Source organism: Centroberyx gerrardi, chromosome 8 (genome assembly GCF_048128805.1).
Source record: "Centroberyx gerrardi isolate f3 chromosome 8, fCenGer3.hap1.cur.20231027, whole genome shotgun sequence".
NCBI classification, from domain to species: Eukaryota; Metazoa; Chordata; class Actinopteri; order Beryciformes; family Berycidae; genus Centroberyx; species Centroberyx gerrardi.
In genome coordinates, this window is record NC_136004.1 from 33886428 (window position 1) to 33903927 (window position 17500).

General features: G+C 49.9%; 1 protein-coding gene and 1 pseudogene across 1 annotated transcript in view; both read right to left on the reverse strand.

The window, feature by feature from the left end:
• The window catches only part of LOC139911126 (rap guanine nucleotide exchange factor 1-like), a 25030-nt gene extending 19396 nt beyond the window's left edge, over positions 1-5634 (reverse strand). Inside the window, exons 1-5 of the mRNA XM_078285409.1 lie at positions 5242-5634; positions 4418-4575; positions 2179-2390; positions 1918-2074; positions 1405-1694 (exon numbers count right to left, since the gene is read on the reverse strand). Of these exons, the coding sequence (XP_078141535.1) occupies positions 1405-1694; positions 1918-2074; positions 2179-2390; positions 4418-4575; positions 5242-5269 (845 nt within the window). The 5' untranslated portion in view covers positions 5270-5634. The remainder of the gene's footprint in view (positions 1-1404; positions 1695-1917; positions 2075-2178; positions 2391-4417; positions 4576-5241) is intronic.
• Positions 5635-15085: 9451 nt separating this feature from the next.
• The window catches only part of LOC139919361 (dynamin-1-like), a 43897-nt pseudogene continuing 41482 nt past the window's right edge, over positions 15086-17500 (reverse strand).

Genomic DNA, 17500 nt, shown 5'->3' on the forward strand with positions numbered 1-17500 from the left:
GACAGACCGGTAGCGTGGCTAACCAGTTAGCTGTAGCTTGTTGTAATGCTAACAGGTATAAAGACAGACCGGTAGCGTGGCTAACCAGTTAGCTGTAGCTTGTTGTAATGCTAACAGGTATAAAGACAGACCGGTAGCATGGCTAACCAGTTAGCTGTAGCTTGTTGTAATGCTAACAGGTATAAAGACAGACCGGTAGCGTGGCTAACCAGTTAGCTGTAGCTTGTTGTAATGCTAACAGGTATAAAGACAGACCGGTAGCATAGCTAACCAGTTAGCTGTAGCTTGTTGTAATGCTAACAGGTATAAAGACAGACCGGTAGCATAGTTAACCAGTTAGCTGTAGCTTGTTGTAATGCTAACAGGTATAAAGACAGACCGGTAGCGTGGCTAACCAGTTAGCTGTAGCTTGTTGTAATGCTAACAGGTATAAAGACAGACCGGTAGCGTGGCTAACCAGTTAGCTGTAGCTTGTTGTAATGCTAACAGGTATAAAGACAGACCGGTAGCATAGCTAACCAGTTAGCTGTAGCTTGTTGTAATGCTAACAGGTATAAAGACAGACCGGTAGCGTGGCTAACCAGTTAGCTGTAGCTTGTTGTAATGCTAACAGGTATAAAGACAGACCGGTAGCATAGCTAACCAGTTAGCTGTAGCTTGTTGTAATGCTAACAGGTATAAAGACAGACCGGTAGCATAGTTAACCAGTTAGCTGTAGCTTGTTGTAATGCTAACAGGTATAAAGACAGACCGGTAGCGTGGCTAACCAGTTAGCTGTAGCTTGCTAACAGCTGTCTCTATTCCAGCTACTGAAGTGTTTTCACACCTGAGCTGATTTGGAGGTTAGGGTTAGGGTTAATGACCTGAGAAGGTTTCAGGTGATTTTCACATCGCAGGTTTGCGTTCACACATGAAAACTCTTCTGACCCACGGAGCGTTTCCGTGTCGCTCTGCAGCCGGACGCCTCGGGTCCAGAAACCCGCCGGACGCCTCACAGCAGCGAGACGTTCGACTCTGCTGAACATCATCATTTGTATTTTTGTACTTTATTATCCCCGTGGGGAAATTTGTCCTCTGCATTTGACCCATCCTATACACACTAGTACTAGGAGCAGTGGGCAGCCGCAGTACAGCGCCCGGGGACCAACTCCAGCTCTTTTGCCAGTGCCGTGGTCAGGGGCGCTGACAGGAGTTAACCCTAACATACATGTCTTTTGATGGTGGGAGGAAACCGGAGCACCCGGTGGAAACCCACACAAACACGGGGAGAACATGCGAACTCCACACAGAAAGGACCTGGGACAGACCGGGGTTCAAACCCAGGACCTTCTTGCTGTGAGGCAACAGTGCTAACCACTGAGCCACCGTGCCGTCATCATCGGTTTCATCAGGTTTGTTTCTCACCTCGGTCTGTCTGTCTGCTGGGTGGGCGGGGCGGAGGGCTGGGGGAGGGGCTTAGGGGGTTTGGGAGGAGCAGAAACCTCCTTCTTTTCCTCTTTCCTCTCCACCTTCCTCCCCTCCTCCTCCTCTTCCTCCTCCTCCTCTGTAGGAGCTCCAGGGTTCGGGGAGGTCCGGGTTCGGCCTGATGTCTGTCGGCCTTCACACCCTCCAGGTTGGCTCACGGCAGGCTGTGATTGGACAGGAGAGGAGGGGGAGGAGCCATCTTGTCTCTCAGCAGCCAATCTAACCAGCTCCTGACAGACAGAAACGCACAGCAGCTCATCACATCACAATGTGCACAACATGATGTTACGTTCAATACTACATGTGCTATTACAGAGAGGAGAGGAGGAGAGGAGAGGAGAGGAGAGGAGAGGAGAGGAGAGGAGGAGAGGACGGGAGGAGAGGAGAGGAGGAGAGGAGAGGACAACAGGAGAAGACAGACTCCTATAAGTGACGATTATGAGTCAGCCTCACCTTGACCCCATCCAGTACGGCCCTGATCACCATGGTGACGGTTGCTGTGGCTTCCTTGTCGTCGCGGGCGACGCCCTGCAGCATCACCTGATCCGCCCAGCGAATCAGCTGAGCCAGAGAGCGATAGAGACGGGAGAGACAGGAAGAGACTGTCTTACTGCAGAGAGGAGGGGGGGGGGGGGGGTTAGCATGCAGGCTGGAGTTATTCATTAGTTCATTAGCCTCCAGGGTCAAAGGTTAAAGGCCAAAGGGGATTGCTACCTGTTGTGGAGGCGTGGCTCCAGCTGGACCAGAGTCTGGACCGCCTCCAGGACTCGACCTGAAGCCCCGCCCAGCAGACCGCCCACCGCAGACTGGTCCAAAACCAGTCTGTCCACTCCCAGTCTGTCCACTCCCAGTCTGTCCACCAGTGCTTTGAAATACTGCAGTGAGCTGACCACCGCTCTCTCCTGCTCTGCTAACACACACACTGACTGGACACACACACACACACACACACACACACACACACACACACACACACACACACACACACACACCAATTATCATCACAATTTAAAGATTGGTAAAACGAGTGTCAGACAGACTGTGAGAAGACAGGGAAATTACAGCAGATTCCTAATAAATCAGAGGCGATGGAGGCGGCCGGGGAAACAGAAAGTCTGAAGAGGGAAGAGTCTCTGTGGGAAACGGGAAGTGGAGCGAGTCTTGAGTGAAGCTGAAACATCCTGTCTGCTCCGGCCCTCATTCCTCCTTTCAGACTGAGACTTCTTGATTTGGAAACCTCAGTTCTGACTAAACATGAACAGACTGAAAGGATCGGACATCAACTGGTCAACAACTGACAGTCGTAGTTCTCCGCGTTGCGCCAAGGTGGATCAGACACCTGAACCCGCTCCACCCGACCCAACGCTCCACCCGACCCAACGCTCCACCCGACCCAACGCTCCACCCGACCCAACGCTCCACCCGACCCAACGCTCCACCCGGCGGACGGAGAGTTCACAAAGCAGCGGCCCCAAAATACCTTTTCAGGCTGAGCTGAGGATCACCTGACTGCCGTGTGATCACCTGACCGCCGTGTGATCACCTGGCCGCCGCGTGATCACCTGACCGCCGCGTGATCACCTGGCCGCCGCGTGATCACCTGGCCGCCGCGTGATCACCTGACCGCCGTGTGATCACCTGGCCGCCGCGTGATCACCTGGCCGCCGCGTGATCACCTGACCGCCGTGTGATCACCTGGCCGCCGCGTGATCACCTGGCCGCCACCATCATGACTGCTGCTTCTCTGACCCAGCGAGGTTTGCCCCCCCCCAGCTCTGGAGGAATCTCACTGCTCGGCCTGCTGGGAAAACCTCTGACAAGCTGCTGAGAGGAAACCGACCGACTGTGGAACCTCAGATTCCTCCTGAATCTGAGGTTCAGTCCCGGTTCACCCAGACTGACAGCTGGTTTGTGTTGTTGCTGCTTCAAGACATCAGACTCCAACAAGATGCTGCTGGTCTCTCCTGTTTGTATCTTCATGGACAGCAGGTCAAGGAGCTGAGCGACAAAGAGATTTACTGATCGATCTTCATTCAGTCTCTCAGCTGTGCAAGAGCTCCTCAAGGTGACATGAGGTTTCTCCTCAGGGTGACATGAGGTTTCTCCTCAGGGTGACATGAGGTTTCTCCTCAGTGACATGAGGTTTCTCCTCAGGGTGACATGAGGTTTCTCCTCAGGGTGACGTGAGGTTTCTCCTCAGTGACACGAGGTTTCTCCTCAGGGTGACGTGAGGTTTCTCCTCAGTGACATGAGGTTTCTCCTCAGGGTGACATGAGGTTTCTCCTCAGTGTGACATGAGGTTTCTCCTCAGGGTGACGTGAGGTTTCTCCTCAGGGTGACATGAGGTTTCTCCTCAGGGTGACGTGAGGTTTCTCCTCAGTGACATGAGGTTTCTCCTCAGTGTGACATGAGGTTTCTCCTCAGTGTGACATGAGGTTTCTCCTCAGGGTGACATGAGGTTTCTCCTCAGTGACATGAGGTTTCTCCTCAGTGACATGAGGTTTCTCCTCAGTGACATGAGGTTTCTCCTCAGTGACATGAGGTTTCTCCTCAGGGTGACATGAGGTTTCTCCTCAGTGTGACATGAGGTTTCTCCTCAGGGTGACGTGAGGTTTCTCCTCAGGGTGACGTGAGGTTTCTCCTCAGTGTGACGTGAGGTTTCTCCTCAGGGTGACGTGAGGTTTCTCCTCAGTGACATGAGGTTTCTCCTCAGTGTGACATGAGGTTTCTCCTCAGGGTGACATGAGGTTTCTCCTCAGGGTGACGTGAGGTTTCTCCTCAGTGTGACGTGAGGTTTCTCCTCAGTGACATGAGGTTTCTCCTCAGGGTGACATGAGGTTTCTCCTCAGGGTGACATGAGGTTTCTCCTCAGGGTGACAGTGATGAAGGGCTGTACTTGATGTGTGTGTGTGTGTGTGTGTGCGTGCGTGTGTGTGTGTGTGTGTGTGTGTACCTTGCGTCGCGGTGTGTGTGTGCTGAGCTCCAGCTCAGCTGGTTTGGCTCTCTGGGACTGGGTGCGTTTGATTCGCTCTGCAGAACGTCTGATCCTGGGAGGGTGGAGCTTATCCTTCAGCCTCATGGTGAGAGAAGCAAACTGGGAACGCTGGGCGTCTGGAGGAGAGATGTTTATTATGTCAGTTTACTTTTCTTTTTTTTTACGTTTACAACAGACTTCAATGCAAACAACTTTAAACACTGAAGAAAACTGAATGAAAGTAAATCTGAGACAGGCAGACAGACAGACAGACAGGCAGACAGGCAGGCAGACAGACAGGCAGACAGACAGGCAGGCAGACAGACAGACAGGCAGGCAGACAGACAGACAGACAGGCAGACAGACAGGCAGACAGGCAGACAGACAGGCAGGCAGACAGACAGACAGACAGACAGACAGACAGACAGACAGACAGGCAGACAGACAGGCAGGCAGACAGGCAGGCAGACAGACAGACAGACAGGCAGGCAGACAGACAGACAGACAGACAGACAGACAGACAGACAGACAGGCAGACAGACAGGCAGGCAGACAGACAGACAGACAGGCAGGCAGACAGACAGGCAGGCAGACAGACAGACAGGCAGACAGACAGACAGACAGGCAGACAGACAGGCAGGCAGACAGGCAGACAGACAGATAGACAGGCAGACAGACAGGCAGACAGACAGACAGACAGATAGACAGACAGTCAGACAGACATGCTTGTTTTTAGCCTGTGGTGGCTAACAGTTAGCATGCTGCCATTCAACCATCAGACACAACAGAAGAACTGAGCTTACCTGTCTTACTCTCAGCCCGAGCGGACATGTCTTCCGGCAGACAGACAGACAGACAGACAGACAGGCAGACAGACAGAGAGACAGACAGACAGACAGACAGACAGAGAGAGAGACAGACAGACAGACAGACAGGTCCCACAGCCGGTCCCGGTACCGACAGAGCAGATGAGCGACGCTTTAATCCTCCAGACTCATCTGATACAACACGCTGCTCTCTCTCTCTGCCTTCCCCTCTCTCTCTCTCTCTCTCTCTGCCTTCCTCTCTCTCTCTCTCTCTCTCTCTGCCTTCCTCTCTCTCTCTCTCTCTCTCTCTGCCTTCCCCTCTCTCTCTCTCTCTCTCTGCCTTCCTCTCTCTCTCTCTCTCTCTCTGCCTTCCTCTCTCTCTCTCTCTCTCTCTGCCTTCCTCTCTCTCTCTCTCTCTCTCTCTCTCTGCCTTCCTCTCTCTATTCTAGTCCAACCGCTATAGACCTCTCTCTTTCACTTCCTTCCTCCCTCTCTCTCTTCCGCTCTCTCTCTCTCTCTCTCTCTCTCTCTCTCTCTCTCTCTCTCTCTCTCGCTCAATTCAATGCATTTCAATTCGGTTTATTGGCATAACAATTTCAAAGACTGATTAAATATTGCCAAAGCATCTCTCCCTCTCTTCCGCTCTCTCTCTCTGTCTCTCTCTCTCTCTCTCTCTCTCTCTCTCTCTGTCTCTCTCTCTCCTCGCCGTTGCTGATGCTGACAGTGATGATGATGATGTCAGGTGATGAAGGTGAGGACAGTCTGTGGTCCTGCAGCGCCGCCTGGTGGCCGAAGTAAACAGCAGCATGGATATAATGTATATACCATATTGTCTATATAATGTATTATTGTGTTTCTACAGCAGTAACTCACAGCCCCTCAGCCTTAAAACAAAACTTATGTCATCATCATCATCATCATCATCATCATCATCATCATAGAAACATTTGTCATGGTTCTTAATAAACTAAAGACTGCAGTGAGAATCTTTCTAGAGTAATAATCTGTTCCCTAAAGAGCAGACTGGCTCTAAGGTTGATAATGGCATTATCTGTTTTAATTAAAATTTATAAAAACTTAGTACAACTACTTAGTAAAACATAGTTTCAATAATCATTGTGAAAAATATTTTTCTTCTTACACTTTACTTACAGCCAACAAACACTGCTCACAAGTCTTTTGTGTTATAGATAACCTACACAGCTTGCAGTGCTCTAGTGCATTACTGATGTTTAATCCACTTCAGAGACTTTATATTTATAATCTGTTTTGAAACGTTAGAGCAGTTCTCTATGAGTCTCTATAACTGGCTGAGGTTTGGTGGTTTAATGTGAAACTCAGGACTCAAACACTGCTGTCACTTTGGCTTTGGGGTTATAAAGCATTATGAACGCTGAACTTATAATACCTTATGCCCACAACTTATAATACTTTATAAAGGTGTCATGCATCATTATAAACATTTATAATGAGTTTTATAATGCATTATAATGTATTATGAATGTGCCTATAATGCTGTATAGAAATGGCTTTCATAGAAAGTGTTACCCACAGTGAACCTGGAACCATTTGGTTCCTGGGTTTAGGCCTCTGATGTTTGAAGCATCGACGGCAGCAGAGAACAAAACACAAAGGACCGCCATCAAATCCACTTCCCAGTGGTTCAAGCACTGTTCAGACCCAGCTCAGCCCGGCGAGCTTCCCCCATCGGAGAAGCCTGTCTGAGACCTGAAGGGACCCAGTGCGTCCACAGAGAGCCAGGCTGTCACTAACCATGGAGCCAAAGACTCCAACTTCAACTGGAAGACTGGGTTTGGAAGCAGATAGACTGACCTGCCAGTCCAAACCTGAGACCGGCTCTCTCAACAGATAGCGCTCACAGCTGATCCACAGCAGGAGGAATACTGTCTTCATGAGCTGCAGATCGAGGCCTAACAGAGAGGAGGTGCTGCTGTGGTATCTGGTTCCTCCTTAGCCCTTCAGAAACTGTGAAGTCAAGGGCGTGCCCCAGGAGAAACCTCATCTAACTTACCATGACCTGTAGAAATAACTGACAAGCAGCCTCTAATAGTAGACTCTGCCAGCCAAGCCAAAAAGATACTGCAAGAAGGCCGGGATCACAGTGACGTGACAAGATAAGTGGTTTTCCCTATTCAACACACACCGATCCCTACAGACCTTCCAGGTGCTGCTGTACTGCAGCCTGGTGCGGGAGCAGAGACCCGCAGTGTGTCCGCTAACGCTCGAGCCGAGCCCTGCAGGGGACACACATGAAGGTTCAGAGCCGGGGCTTCAGCTGCCATATCCTCCCTTGGGATTATCCTTCCCAGATTGAGAACCACAAGGGGCAATGTGTGCTCTGCTCTGTAGAAAAAAGGTCCACCCTGCTGTCCTGAAGAGAAGCCAGACCCGCTCCACAATCTGCAGGTGCAGCCACCGCTGGCCTGGATGGGGCCTCCCCATCCCCAGACAACAGGTCTGCAACATGGGGAAACCCTGGGAGAGGAAAGGTCCTCAAGGAGGTGCGAAGGGCCTGTGCCCAAGAGAAGCGGTTGAGCCTTCACGTGCAGGGATGGAGACTTTAATCTGCTCTGTTAATTGATGTTGGACACAACCATGGTGTTGCTGGTCCTGATCAATACTTGCTTCCCACAAACAGCACTTTGTGAAGGTGTGCGGAGGCAAAGCCAGGCCAAAAGGAAGCATCATGAAGGTCCACAGCAGTGAACCAGCCGCCTGCCCTGACAGACCCTTTCTGAAAGGGAATACCTTGAGGAACTTTAACCGCTTTAAGAAAACCAACATCCCGCTTCGGAACAAGGAAGTAGCTTGAGACAGTCTTACCGCTCCTTTCTCTTAATCTTGTTGGCCAAAATGCCCCGGAAACGAGGGCGCCTGGTTCTGAACTGTAAGCGGTATCTGAACTCTCAGGTGCTGATTATCCATCAGCATCATGACGCCAAGCAGAACGCTGAGCGGCGGAGGATGTGGACCTCAGAGGCTGCGAGGACCTCAGAGGCTGCGAGGACCTCAGAGGCTGCGAGGACCTCAGAGGCTGCGAGGACCTCAGAGGCTGCGAGGACCACAGAGGCTGCGAGGACCTCAGAGGCTGCGAGGACCTCAGAGGCTGCGAGGACCACAGAGGCTGCGAGGACCACAGAGGCTGCGAGGACCTCAGAGGCTGCGAGGACCTCAGAGGCTGCGAGGACCTCAGAGGCTGCGAGGACCTCAGAGGCTGCGAGGACCACAGAGGCTGCGAGGACCTCAGAGGCTGCGAGGACCACAGAGGCTGCGAGGACCTCAGAGGCTGCGAGGACCTCAGAGGCTGCGAGGACCTCAGAGGCTGCGAGGACCTCAGAGGCTGCGAGGACCACAGAGGCTGCGAGGACCTCAGAGGCTGCGAGGACCTCAGAGGCTGCGAGGACCACAGAGGCTGCGAGGACCTCAGAGGCTGCGAGGACCTCAGAGGCTGCGAGGACCTCAGAGGCTGCGAGGACCACAGAGGCTGCGAGGACCTCAGAGGCTGCGAGGACCTCAGAGGCTGCGAGGACCTCAGAGGCTGCGAGGACCACAGAGGCTGCGAGGACCTCAGAGGCTGCGAGGACCACAGAGGCTGCGAGGACCTCAGAGGCTGCGAGGACCTCAGAGGCTGCGAGGACCTCAGAGGCTGCGAGGACGAGCGGCGGCTCAGTCCTGAGAGTCAGAGAGTCGGACGCTGCGCCTGCTGGGGGAGAAGCTTCCCCAGAAGTCCAGGAGGGGCTCCGCTCGGCAAAGTGAGTTCGCTATAGGCTGGGACCACCGAACGGGGCCCCTGACCACCGAACGAGGCTCCTGACCACCGAACGGGGCCCCTGACCCCCGAACGGGGCCCCTGACCACCGAACGGGGATCCTGACCACCGAACGGGGCCCCTGACCACCGAACGGGGCCCCTGACCACCGAACGGGGGCCCCTGACCACCGAACGGGGATCCTGACCACCGAACGGGGCCCCTGACCACCGAACGGGGGCTCCTGACCACCGAACGAGGCCCCTGACCACCGAACGGGGATCCTGACCACCGAACGAGGCCCCTGACCACCGAACGGGGGCTCCTGACCACCGAACGAGGCCCCTGACCACCGAACGGGGATCCTGACCACCGAACGGGACTCCTGACCACCGAACGGGGCCCCTGACCACCGAATGGGGGCCCCTGACCACCGAACGGGGATCCTGACCACCAAACAGGGCCCCTGACCACCGAACGGGGGCTCCTGACCACCGAACGAGGCCCCTGACCACCGAACGGGGCTCCTGACCACCGAACGAGGCTCCTGACCACCGAACGGGGGCTCCTGACCACCGAACGGGGCCCCTGACCACCGAACGGGGGCCCCTGACCACCGAACGAGGCTCCTGACCACCGAACGGGGGCTCCTGACCACCGAACGGGGCCCCTGACCACCGAACGAGGCTCCTGACCACCGAACGGGGGCTCCTGACCACCGAACGGGGCCCCTGACCACCGAACGGGGCCCCTGACCACCGAACGAGGCCCCTGACCACCGAACGGGGCCCCTGACCACCGAACGAGGCTCCTGACCACCGAACGGGGGCTCCTGACCACCGAACGAGGCTCCTGACCACCGAACGGGGGCCCCTGACCACCGAACGAGGCCCCTGACCACCGAACGGGGCCCCTGACCACGTGGCTTGACGATGTGTCCTTGCTCCAGCCCTCTGGGCTTCATGCTGCAGACCTTCGGTGGTACGGCAGCTCGTACCCGGGGAGCCCCAACTCAAGGTTAATGAGTGAATGGGTTAATGAATAAGTTAGTGCATAAGTAAATGAATTAGTATATGAATGAGTAAGGTAGCGAGTTAATCAATGAATACGTCAGTGAGTTAGTAAGTTAGTGAATAAGTGAATTTAGGAGAAAGAAGAATTGAAGCTCGTCACTTTCAGTCACACAAACTTTATTCATGTCAACACATCTGTTGATAACATGACACTACGATACACAACATGGCTGCAAGAATACACACATACACACACTGTACACACACACACATACATACACACTACCATCTAGGCCACTGTTTCTCTCTGCATATATATTTCATTTCATAGATCTATATATATGCTCTTGACATATATATATAGTAGATTTTTTTTTCATATATTCTGTAAACATTATACATATATGTATATTGATACCATATAGAGTGTACTATCCACAATCACAGGTGGGGGGGGGGGCTGGGCTGCGTTCAACAAGCTGCTGCAGAACTCTGTTTGCAACAATTTATTAGTTAACATTCAAAGTTACTCGTAATGACACAACACTTTTTATATATCTCTATTTTAGATAAGTGTTCTGTAACTGCGCTCACCTCTGTCAGAACACCTGGCAGGTAGAAACTGTTCACCTGCCGCTCCGCTCTCCGCCAACACAGAAACTTACTGTGATGTTAGCAAACCTCAGAGAACAGAGAGTCCCGCTGAACGCAGCTCAGGCTACAGGTACAGGCTGACACTACAGAAGCACCACAACATTAACAGCATACACATACACGGATACAATAGATAGATCAGCATGTATAGTGCCAGTTTAGATCCATACAGCCTGTCTTCAGATGTGTAGCTTCAACACTACAGCCAACAGCCGGAAACCTCCGTCTTCACACTTTAACTTTAACTCTAGAACAGTATTTAGACTTTAAACAGCGACTTCAGCTGCAGTTTGGTTCCATTTACAACAGCTTGATTTCCTAGATTCATAATTCACATCTCCATCAGCAACTGAAAAGCTAAAATACATTAAAACACATTATAAAACATTCATAACACACAGGTTTAATATCGTCTGAAGCCGCTGTCTTATGAATGTTACAAAGCAAAGTGAAGCGTTCTCATCTCATCATCTCATCACCTTTGCTTGCTCAGACTCAGCGGCGAGTTACAGAGACGCTCCACATTGTGAATATTAGCTGGTTCTTTTTTAGCTTGATGCTAGCTGTGCCTATTGGTTTCAATGAAGGAAGCTAACAATGCTAACTTTCTTAACAAGGTGACCAGATTCTGGTGAAGAGAAAAAAAAAACGTCTAAAATTCACAATGTCAGAGTTTCCCTCTAACAGGAACTGCAGCAAATAAATAAGTCAATAAATAACAAAATAAATAAATAAGTTAATGAAAAGAGAAATGATATGTAAACTTAACACTGTAAACATTTCCCTAAATGTAACATTTCAGCGTAAAACAGAAGTTTCTCCTCAGCTTCATACAACAGAGAAAGAAGTCAGAAGAAAAATAAAAACTAAAAGAGTATTTCTCCCAGGAGGGATGACAGACAGTCTTCCTGTTGTTGCCATGGTGACAGTGGCTGGGTGTGTTGGTTGTTGTGGGTCTGACCTCTGACCTCAGGCCAGAGGAGTGAGAGGTCTTCACCTCTACACCACCTCTATTAATAACATCAAATATTTTTCTAATATTTGAGACAGGCAGGAGGAGGGTGAGACAGGCAGGAGGAGGGTGAGACAGGCAGGAACTGTCTCACCCTCCGGACAGCAGACAGACCTGCTGGACGACACACTGGAATAATATTGCAAAGTATTTTTCTGGTCATATTTCAGTGAGAATGGTCTAGTGATTATTATTATTGTTATTATTACTATTAATATTATTATTATTGTTATTATTACTATTAATATTATTATTATTGTTATTATTACTATTAATATTATTGTTATTCTCGTGAAGTTTCACAGTAACAGCAGAACAGTTCAGTAGAAACAGAAACACAAAGTTCAGCTCCTCTGCAGGGCGGGAGGGAGAGAGAGAGTGTGTGTGTGTGTGTGTGTGTGTGTGTGTGTGTGTGCGTGTGTGTGTGTGTGTGTGTTAACCCTCAATAGAAGACTGTGGACTCTCTCCGTGGGCGGGGCTGCCTTTGTTCGGCCGACTGGGAAACGACAGAAAAACGACACAAAAAAAAAGAAAAAGAGAGAAAGAAGAAAAGAAAGAGAAGAAGAAAATAAATGAATCAACAGAAAGATCGAAGAGCTGGGCAGCCTGGGGTCAAAGGTCTTGGGGAGGGGGGGGGGGGGGGGGTTAACCCTGCTGCCTTCATCTGACCTGAACTACGTAACCATGGAGACACAACTGTTGTCACTGGTTGTCATGGCGACAGCAGCAGCTTCTGTGCAACACTGAAACGCGGCCACATGGAAACTCAGCCTGTGATTGGCCGGTCAGCGGGGACAGGAACAGGAAGTAGAAGACTGTTGGAGGACTCTAAACATAGAGGCGGAGGGAGGAAGCCTATTGGCCGGTTGTGAAGGGTCATGCAGCTAGACCACGCCCACTGGAGACAGAGACAATATACTACCGTTCACCACCGAAGAAGAACACCTCTCTGACAGACAGACAGGCAGACAGACAGGCAGGCAGACAGACAGGCAGACAGACAGGATGCCGGGAGAGAGACAGCTGCTGCCGATCAGGACGAGATCAGAATCCCAAAAAACTGAACATCAACAAATCATCTGATCAGTCTGTTAGTGTCAGTTTGTGCAAGAAAATGTTTATTGCAGCAGAATTCTGATATTTAAGTGTGTGTGTGTGTGTGTGTGTGTGTGTGTATGTGTGTGTGTGTGTGTGTGTATGTGTGTGTGTGTGTGTGTGTGTGTGTGTGTGTGTGTGTGTGTGTGAGTGAGTGTGTGCTACAGGGAGGAGTCGGAGCCTGGTCTGGAGGGTCGAGATGGAGATGCAGGAGCCCTCCGACTGGAGACGACAAACACACACACGTGCGCATACACACACACACACACACACACACACACACACACACGCACACACACGCACACACACACACACGCACACAAAATACACAAAAAATACATAAAAAACACAAAGAAACAGACAGACACACAGAGAGAGAGACAGACAGTCAGTAACAGTTCAGTCTAACACTCATCTGTTCTTATTCTGGACTGGAAGTGAAATTCCACCTTAAAACCAGTTCACATTTATTCCTCTGACCAGTCTGCCCAGTCTGTCCAGTCTGTCCAGTCTGTCCAGTCTGACCAGTCTGTCCAGTCTGTCCAGTCTGACCAGTCTGTCCAGTCTGACCAGTCTGACCAGTCTGTCCAGTCTGACCAGTCTGCCCAGTCTGTCCAGTCTGACCAGTCTGTCCAGTCTGACCAGTCTGACCAGTCTGCCCAGTCTGACCAGTCTGACCAGTCTGTCCAGTCTGACCAGTCTGACCAGTCTGCCCAGTCTGCCCAGTCTGCCCAGTCTGCTGAGAGGCTCCAGACTGTGACATCAGAGGAGATGAGGAGAGGGTCCAACAACTGCAGGAGGAACTAAATCTATGAACTGATCCTTTAAGGTGGATTTTGACTTTAAAGGGGAATTCCACTGAATTAAAGGTCCAGAGACCGGACTGTACTGGGAGGACTGGTCTGAACAGAGTCTGCTGTTTACACACAGTGGACAGACAGGAAGTGGTGGGGACATGAGAGGAAGTGACGCTGACAAGTACAGTGTGATGTCATCATGCGGAGGATGAAGGACTCGCTTCTGTTTGACTCTGAACCACTGGAACCTGGAGTCGCTTCCTACAGCGCCTCCTGCCTGTGAGGGTTATGTGGACAGGTCGGTGTGCACGTGGACAGGTCGGTGTGCACGTGGACAGGTCGGTGTGCACGTGGACAGGTCGGTGTGCACGTGGACAGGTCGGTGTGCACGTGGACAGGTCGGTGTGCACATTACCCAGTGCCGGGGTACATGTGCACACGAGCCGGTCTGTCATTCACCACCGTGTGGGAGACGTGCTCGCCAGTTTGTCTGCACATGCTCCGGTTCATGTGAAAACTGTTTACATTTACATTTGTTTGTTCTTCTCTCAGCTTCACTCCAGTGTAAACAAGACAAATGTGTTTTATGTCTGTTCACATGGCTCCATCTGATTGGTTCAGCCGTCATGTAAATGTAAACAGTTTTCACATGAACCGGAGCATGTGCAGACAAACTGGGACATGTGGAAGTTTTGGCGATCTGTTTCTAAATTTCCCACATCGCTGGTAAATACATGTGTGCATTGACCGGTTTTCCACATAAACCGAAACACATATGTCTGCTTTGCCTCAGCATAAATATATATGATCACCTGTCAATCAAACAGTGTGGGCGGAGCTTGGATTCCTGTCACTGCAGTTTGAGTCTCTCTTCTCTCTGTCTGTCGCTGCTCATGCTAACTACCCAGTTCTTCTTCTTCTGCTGATTCCAAACAAACCGGAAATGTAAAACGCATCACTTCCTGTGTGGCAGAGGATTTTTCCAGGAAAGAGGACTACATCCTGAAGCAGGGGAACATGGGAAATGTAGTCTTCAGCCTTCACACTTGTATTCTTCATGAACCTAACCTCTTATTTTTTAATACAGCAGTTTTAATACTGCTGACATTACTTATATGACAGTAATATTATTCTCACCAGCACACAGCGGGTTAAAGGGAAACCAGTAGAATAAGTAAATACTAACAACAATAGAAACTCTACTTCCTGGTTTCTACTGACTGTCTGACCAATGAGAAGAGAAATAGATGGACGAGTCAAAACAGACAGAATGACTGCCGTCCAATCAGGATGGACGACTGGAGAGAGAAACAAAATGTGTGTGTGTTATGAATATTAAACAGATTTATGTTAATTATGAGGTAAGTACAGAGCTAATTATGTTGCTAGGGAGGGGGCAGGGTTATATGGGGAGTACAGGGATCTGATTGGACGATGAGGCACACACAGGTGATGACAAACAGAGATGTCACAGACATCTGACGTACCATTGGTGAAATCCTCACTGGTCACTGATAGAGATTCTGAAAGAATAACCATATATGGTCAATATGGAGGAGGGGGCGGGGCTACCTGGCTGTCACTCACATCTGATACTTCCTGTTGCCCTAATAAGGTACTGCTATAGGATCACACAAACAGACAGAGGGTCCACTTGTAATTCCACCCGGCGTACGCCGAAACCGGCCCGGGTAGGCGGAGTCGGCACTTGTTATTTAAACGGGCGACGCCGCGGCGTGCACCGGACGGCCCGCTTCAACCCGGCGGCTGAGACCGGCGCTGACGTCACCAGCGCTCTCCTATTGGCTGAGATACTGAACGGAGTTAGAAACAGAACCACAAAACACCAGCAGGCTGAGGATTCACCTTTTCTCCTGCAAGTTGTGATTTAGCTTTTACTGCGTTCCTATCCTCATGCCAGCTGAGCAGCTAGCTGCTGAGGTAAGGATGGAGCGCGTGACGCCCCGCCGCCGGGCGCCTCCTGCACATGATTTTACTAACTCCGCCTACGCCGCCTACGTCAGGCCCGTGCGCCCGGAGTGAAGGACAAGTGCAGACAGACAGACAGACAGACAGACAGTCAGACAGACAGACATGGCTCCAGGTGAGTGTTAGACAGGCTGGGTCAGTTTAAACTGGGACTCCAGTAAAACCAGTCCATCATCAACCAGCTGCCTGGTTGTTTACTGAAATATATTTTATTGTTTGAATTCTTTTGCTCTGTCACTTCCTTGTTGTGTAAAGTCTGTTGTCAGATCTCTGAGGTTTAAACCAGATGAGACAAAATCACTTTATTCCTTCAGTCCGTCCCCCAGGAGACAAACAAACTGTAAATCTGCTCCAAATGATCCTTAGATCTACAGCAACATGTTAGCTAACATTAGCAGTTAGCTATGTTAGCTTTATCTCCAAACCAACCATGCCCATAATGTTAGCTAACGTTGCTAAAGTTGTAGCTGATAACTAGTTTCAATAGTTAAAGCAGCTAAACAGCATTAGCTAGCAAATGTTTTGCTCCACTAAGGATATGAGGCATCATGTTGGCATGTTACTAATACTAAAGACATGCTGATAATACTGACTATTAAAATAATTAGACCCAGCTGGTTTGGAGCTAAATTTAATATTAACAACATGAAGTTTCCATCTGCTTCCCTCCCTGAGGATGACATGAATCAAATATGGCTGCTGTGTGAATAAAACAAATTAATGTTAAATGGAAATTTTGTGTTTAAACTGACTCAGCCTTGTTAGGAGTGTAGGAGGGATGGAGGGAGGAGAGAGAAAGAAAGAATGAAAGAAAGAACAGTCTTTCTTTTCCATGTCTGTAAGGTTGTTTGTGGATCACTGCTTTCCTTCTACAGCACCAACAAAGAAGACTTTCTAACCAGGAAATACTCCTCTTCTTCTGTGGTCTCATGTGTGACCAATAACAACAACATCTGAATACATTTGATCTGAACTTTGGTCCGCTCTGTGTGGTTTTCAACACGTCTGAGTGTTCAGTCTGGTACGACACGCGTGTTCCTCTTCAACACAACATGTTAATGAGAACATGTGCTGAGTCATCATATGTTTTTACTGACTCATGCTGAGTTGAAACTCTTGGTCGCTGATTTCACCCAATGAATAACCTTTGCTCTTTGTGACGATAAAGGATGTGATGTCACGTGTTGCAGGGCAAACAGTTCAGAATCTGAGGAGCGCCTAGTTAGCTGTTAGCTTCCAGAACGCTACTTAGCTAGAATCACTAGAGTAGGATGACCAGTCCCAGAGGAGTCTGTGATTGGTCCGTTTTACCTCAGGACCAGAATGAACATAGTCCTGTCTGGACAGGATTAGTACTGAAGGACAACGTTGGTAATGTAATTTAGTTCATTGCATGTCGGTGATTTTAATAAATAATCCGGACGGCATATATGTATTACTTTATTACTCCCATAAAATACTGAGAGTGAAGTATTTGTAATTTATACCAGGGAGAAATTCTGGATGAACCACAAATGTCCTGCATTACACTCGTGTAATTTAACGAGCACAGATGGTGTTCAGACCCACAGTGTTCAGGTCTCTGCCCTGCAGCACTGCCACAGTTAAATGATCTAACTCCACTAACGTGACTTAAACACCACAAGATGACGTCACCTACCGTTAAAATCTGCAGGGCAGAAGAAGAGTTACTGACTGCAGATCTGTTCCTGACTGTGGAGTGTTAAGTTTCACTTTGTTTTCACAGCAGGAGACTCTGACTGAGTTCAGTCTGCTGGTCTGCTGTCTGTACATCTCCACACTACAGACAGGATGTGATGTCACATCAGGAGCATTAGAGATCCATTTAGATCCATTTATACACACTGAGCAACTTTTGATCTTGTGCCTCTGTATGGAAACACTGCAGCTCACAGTCAGAGACGCC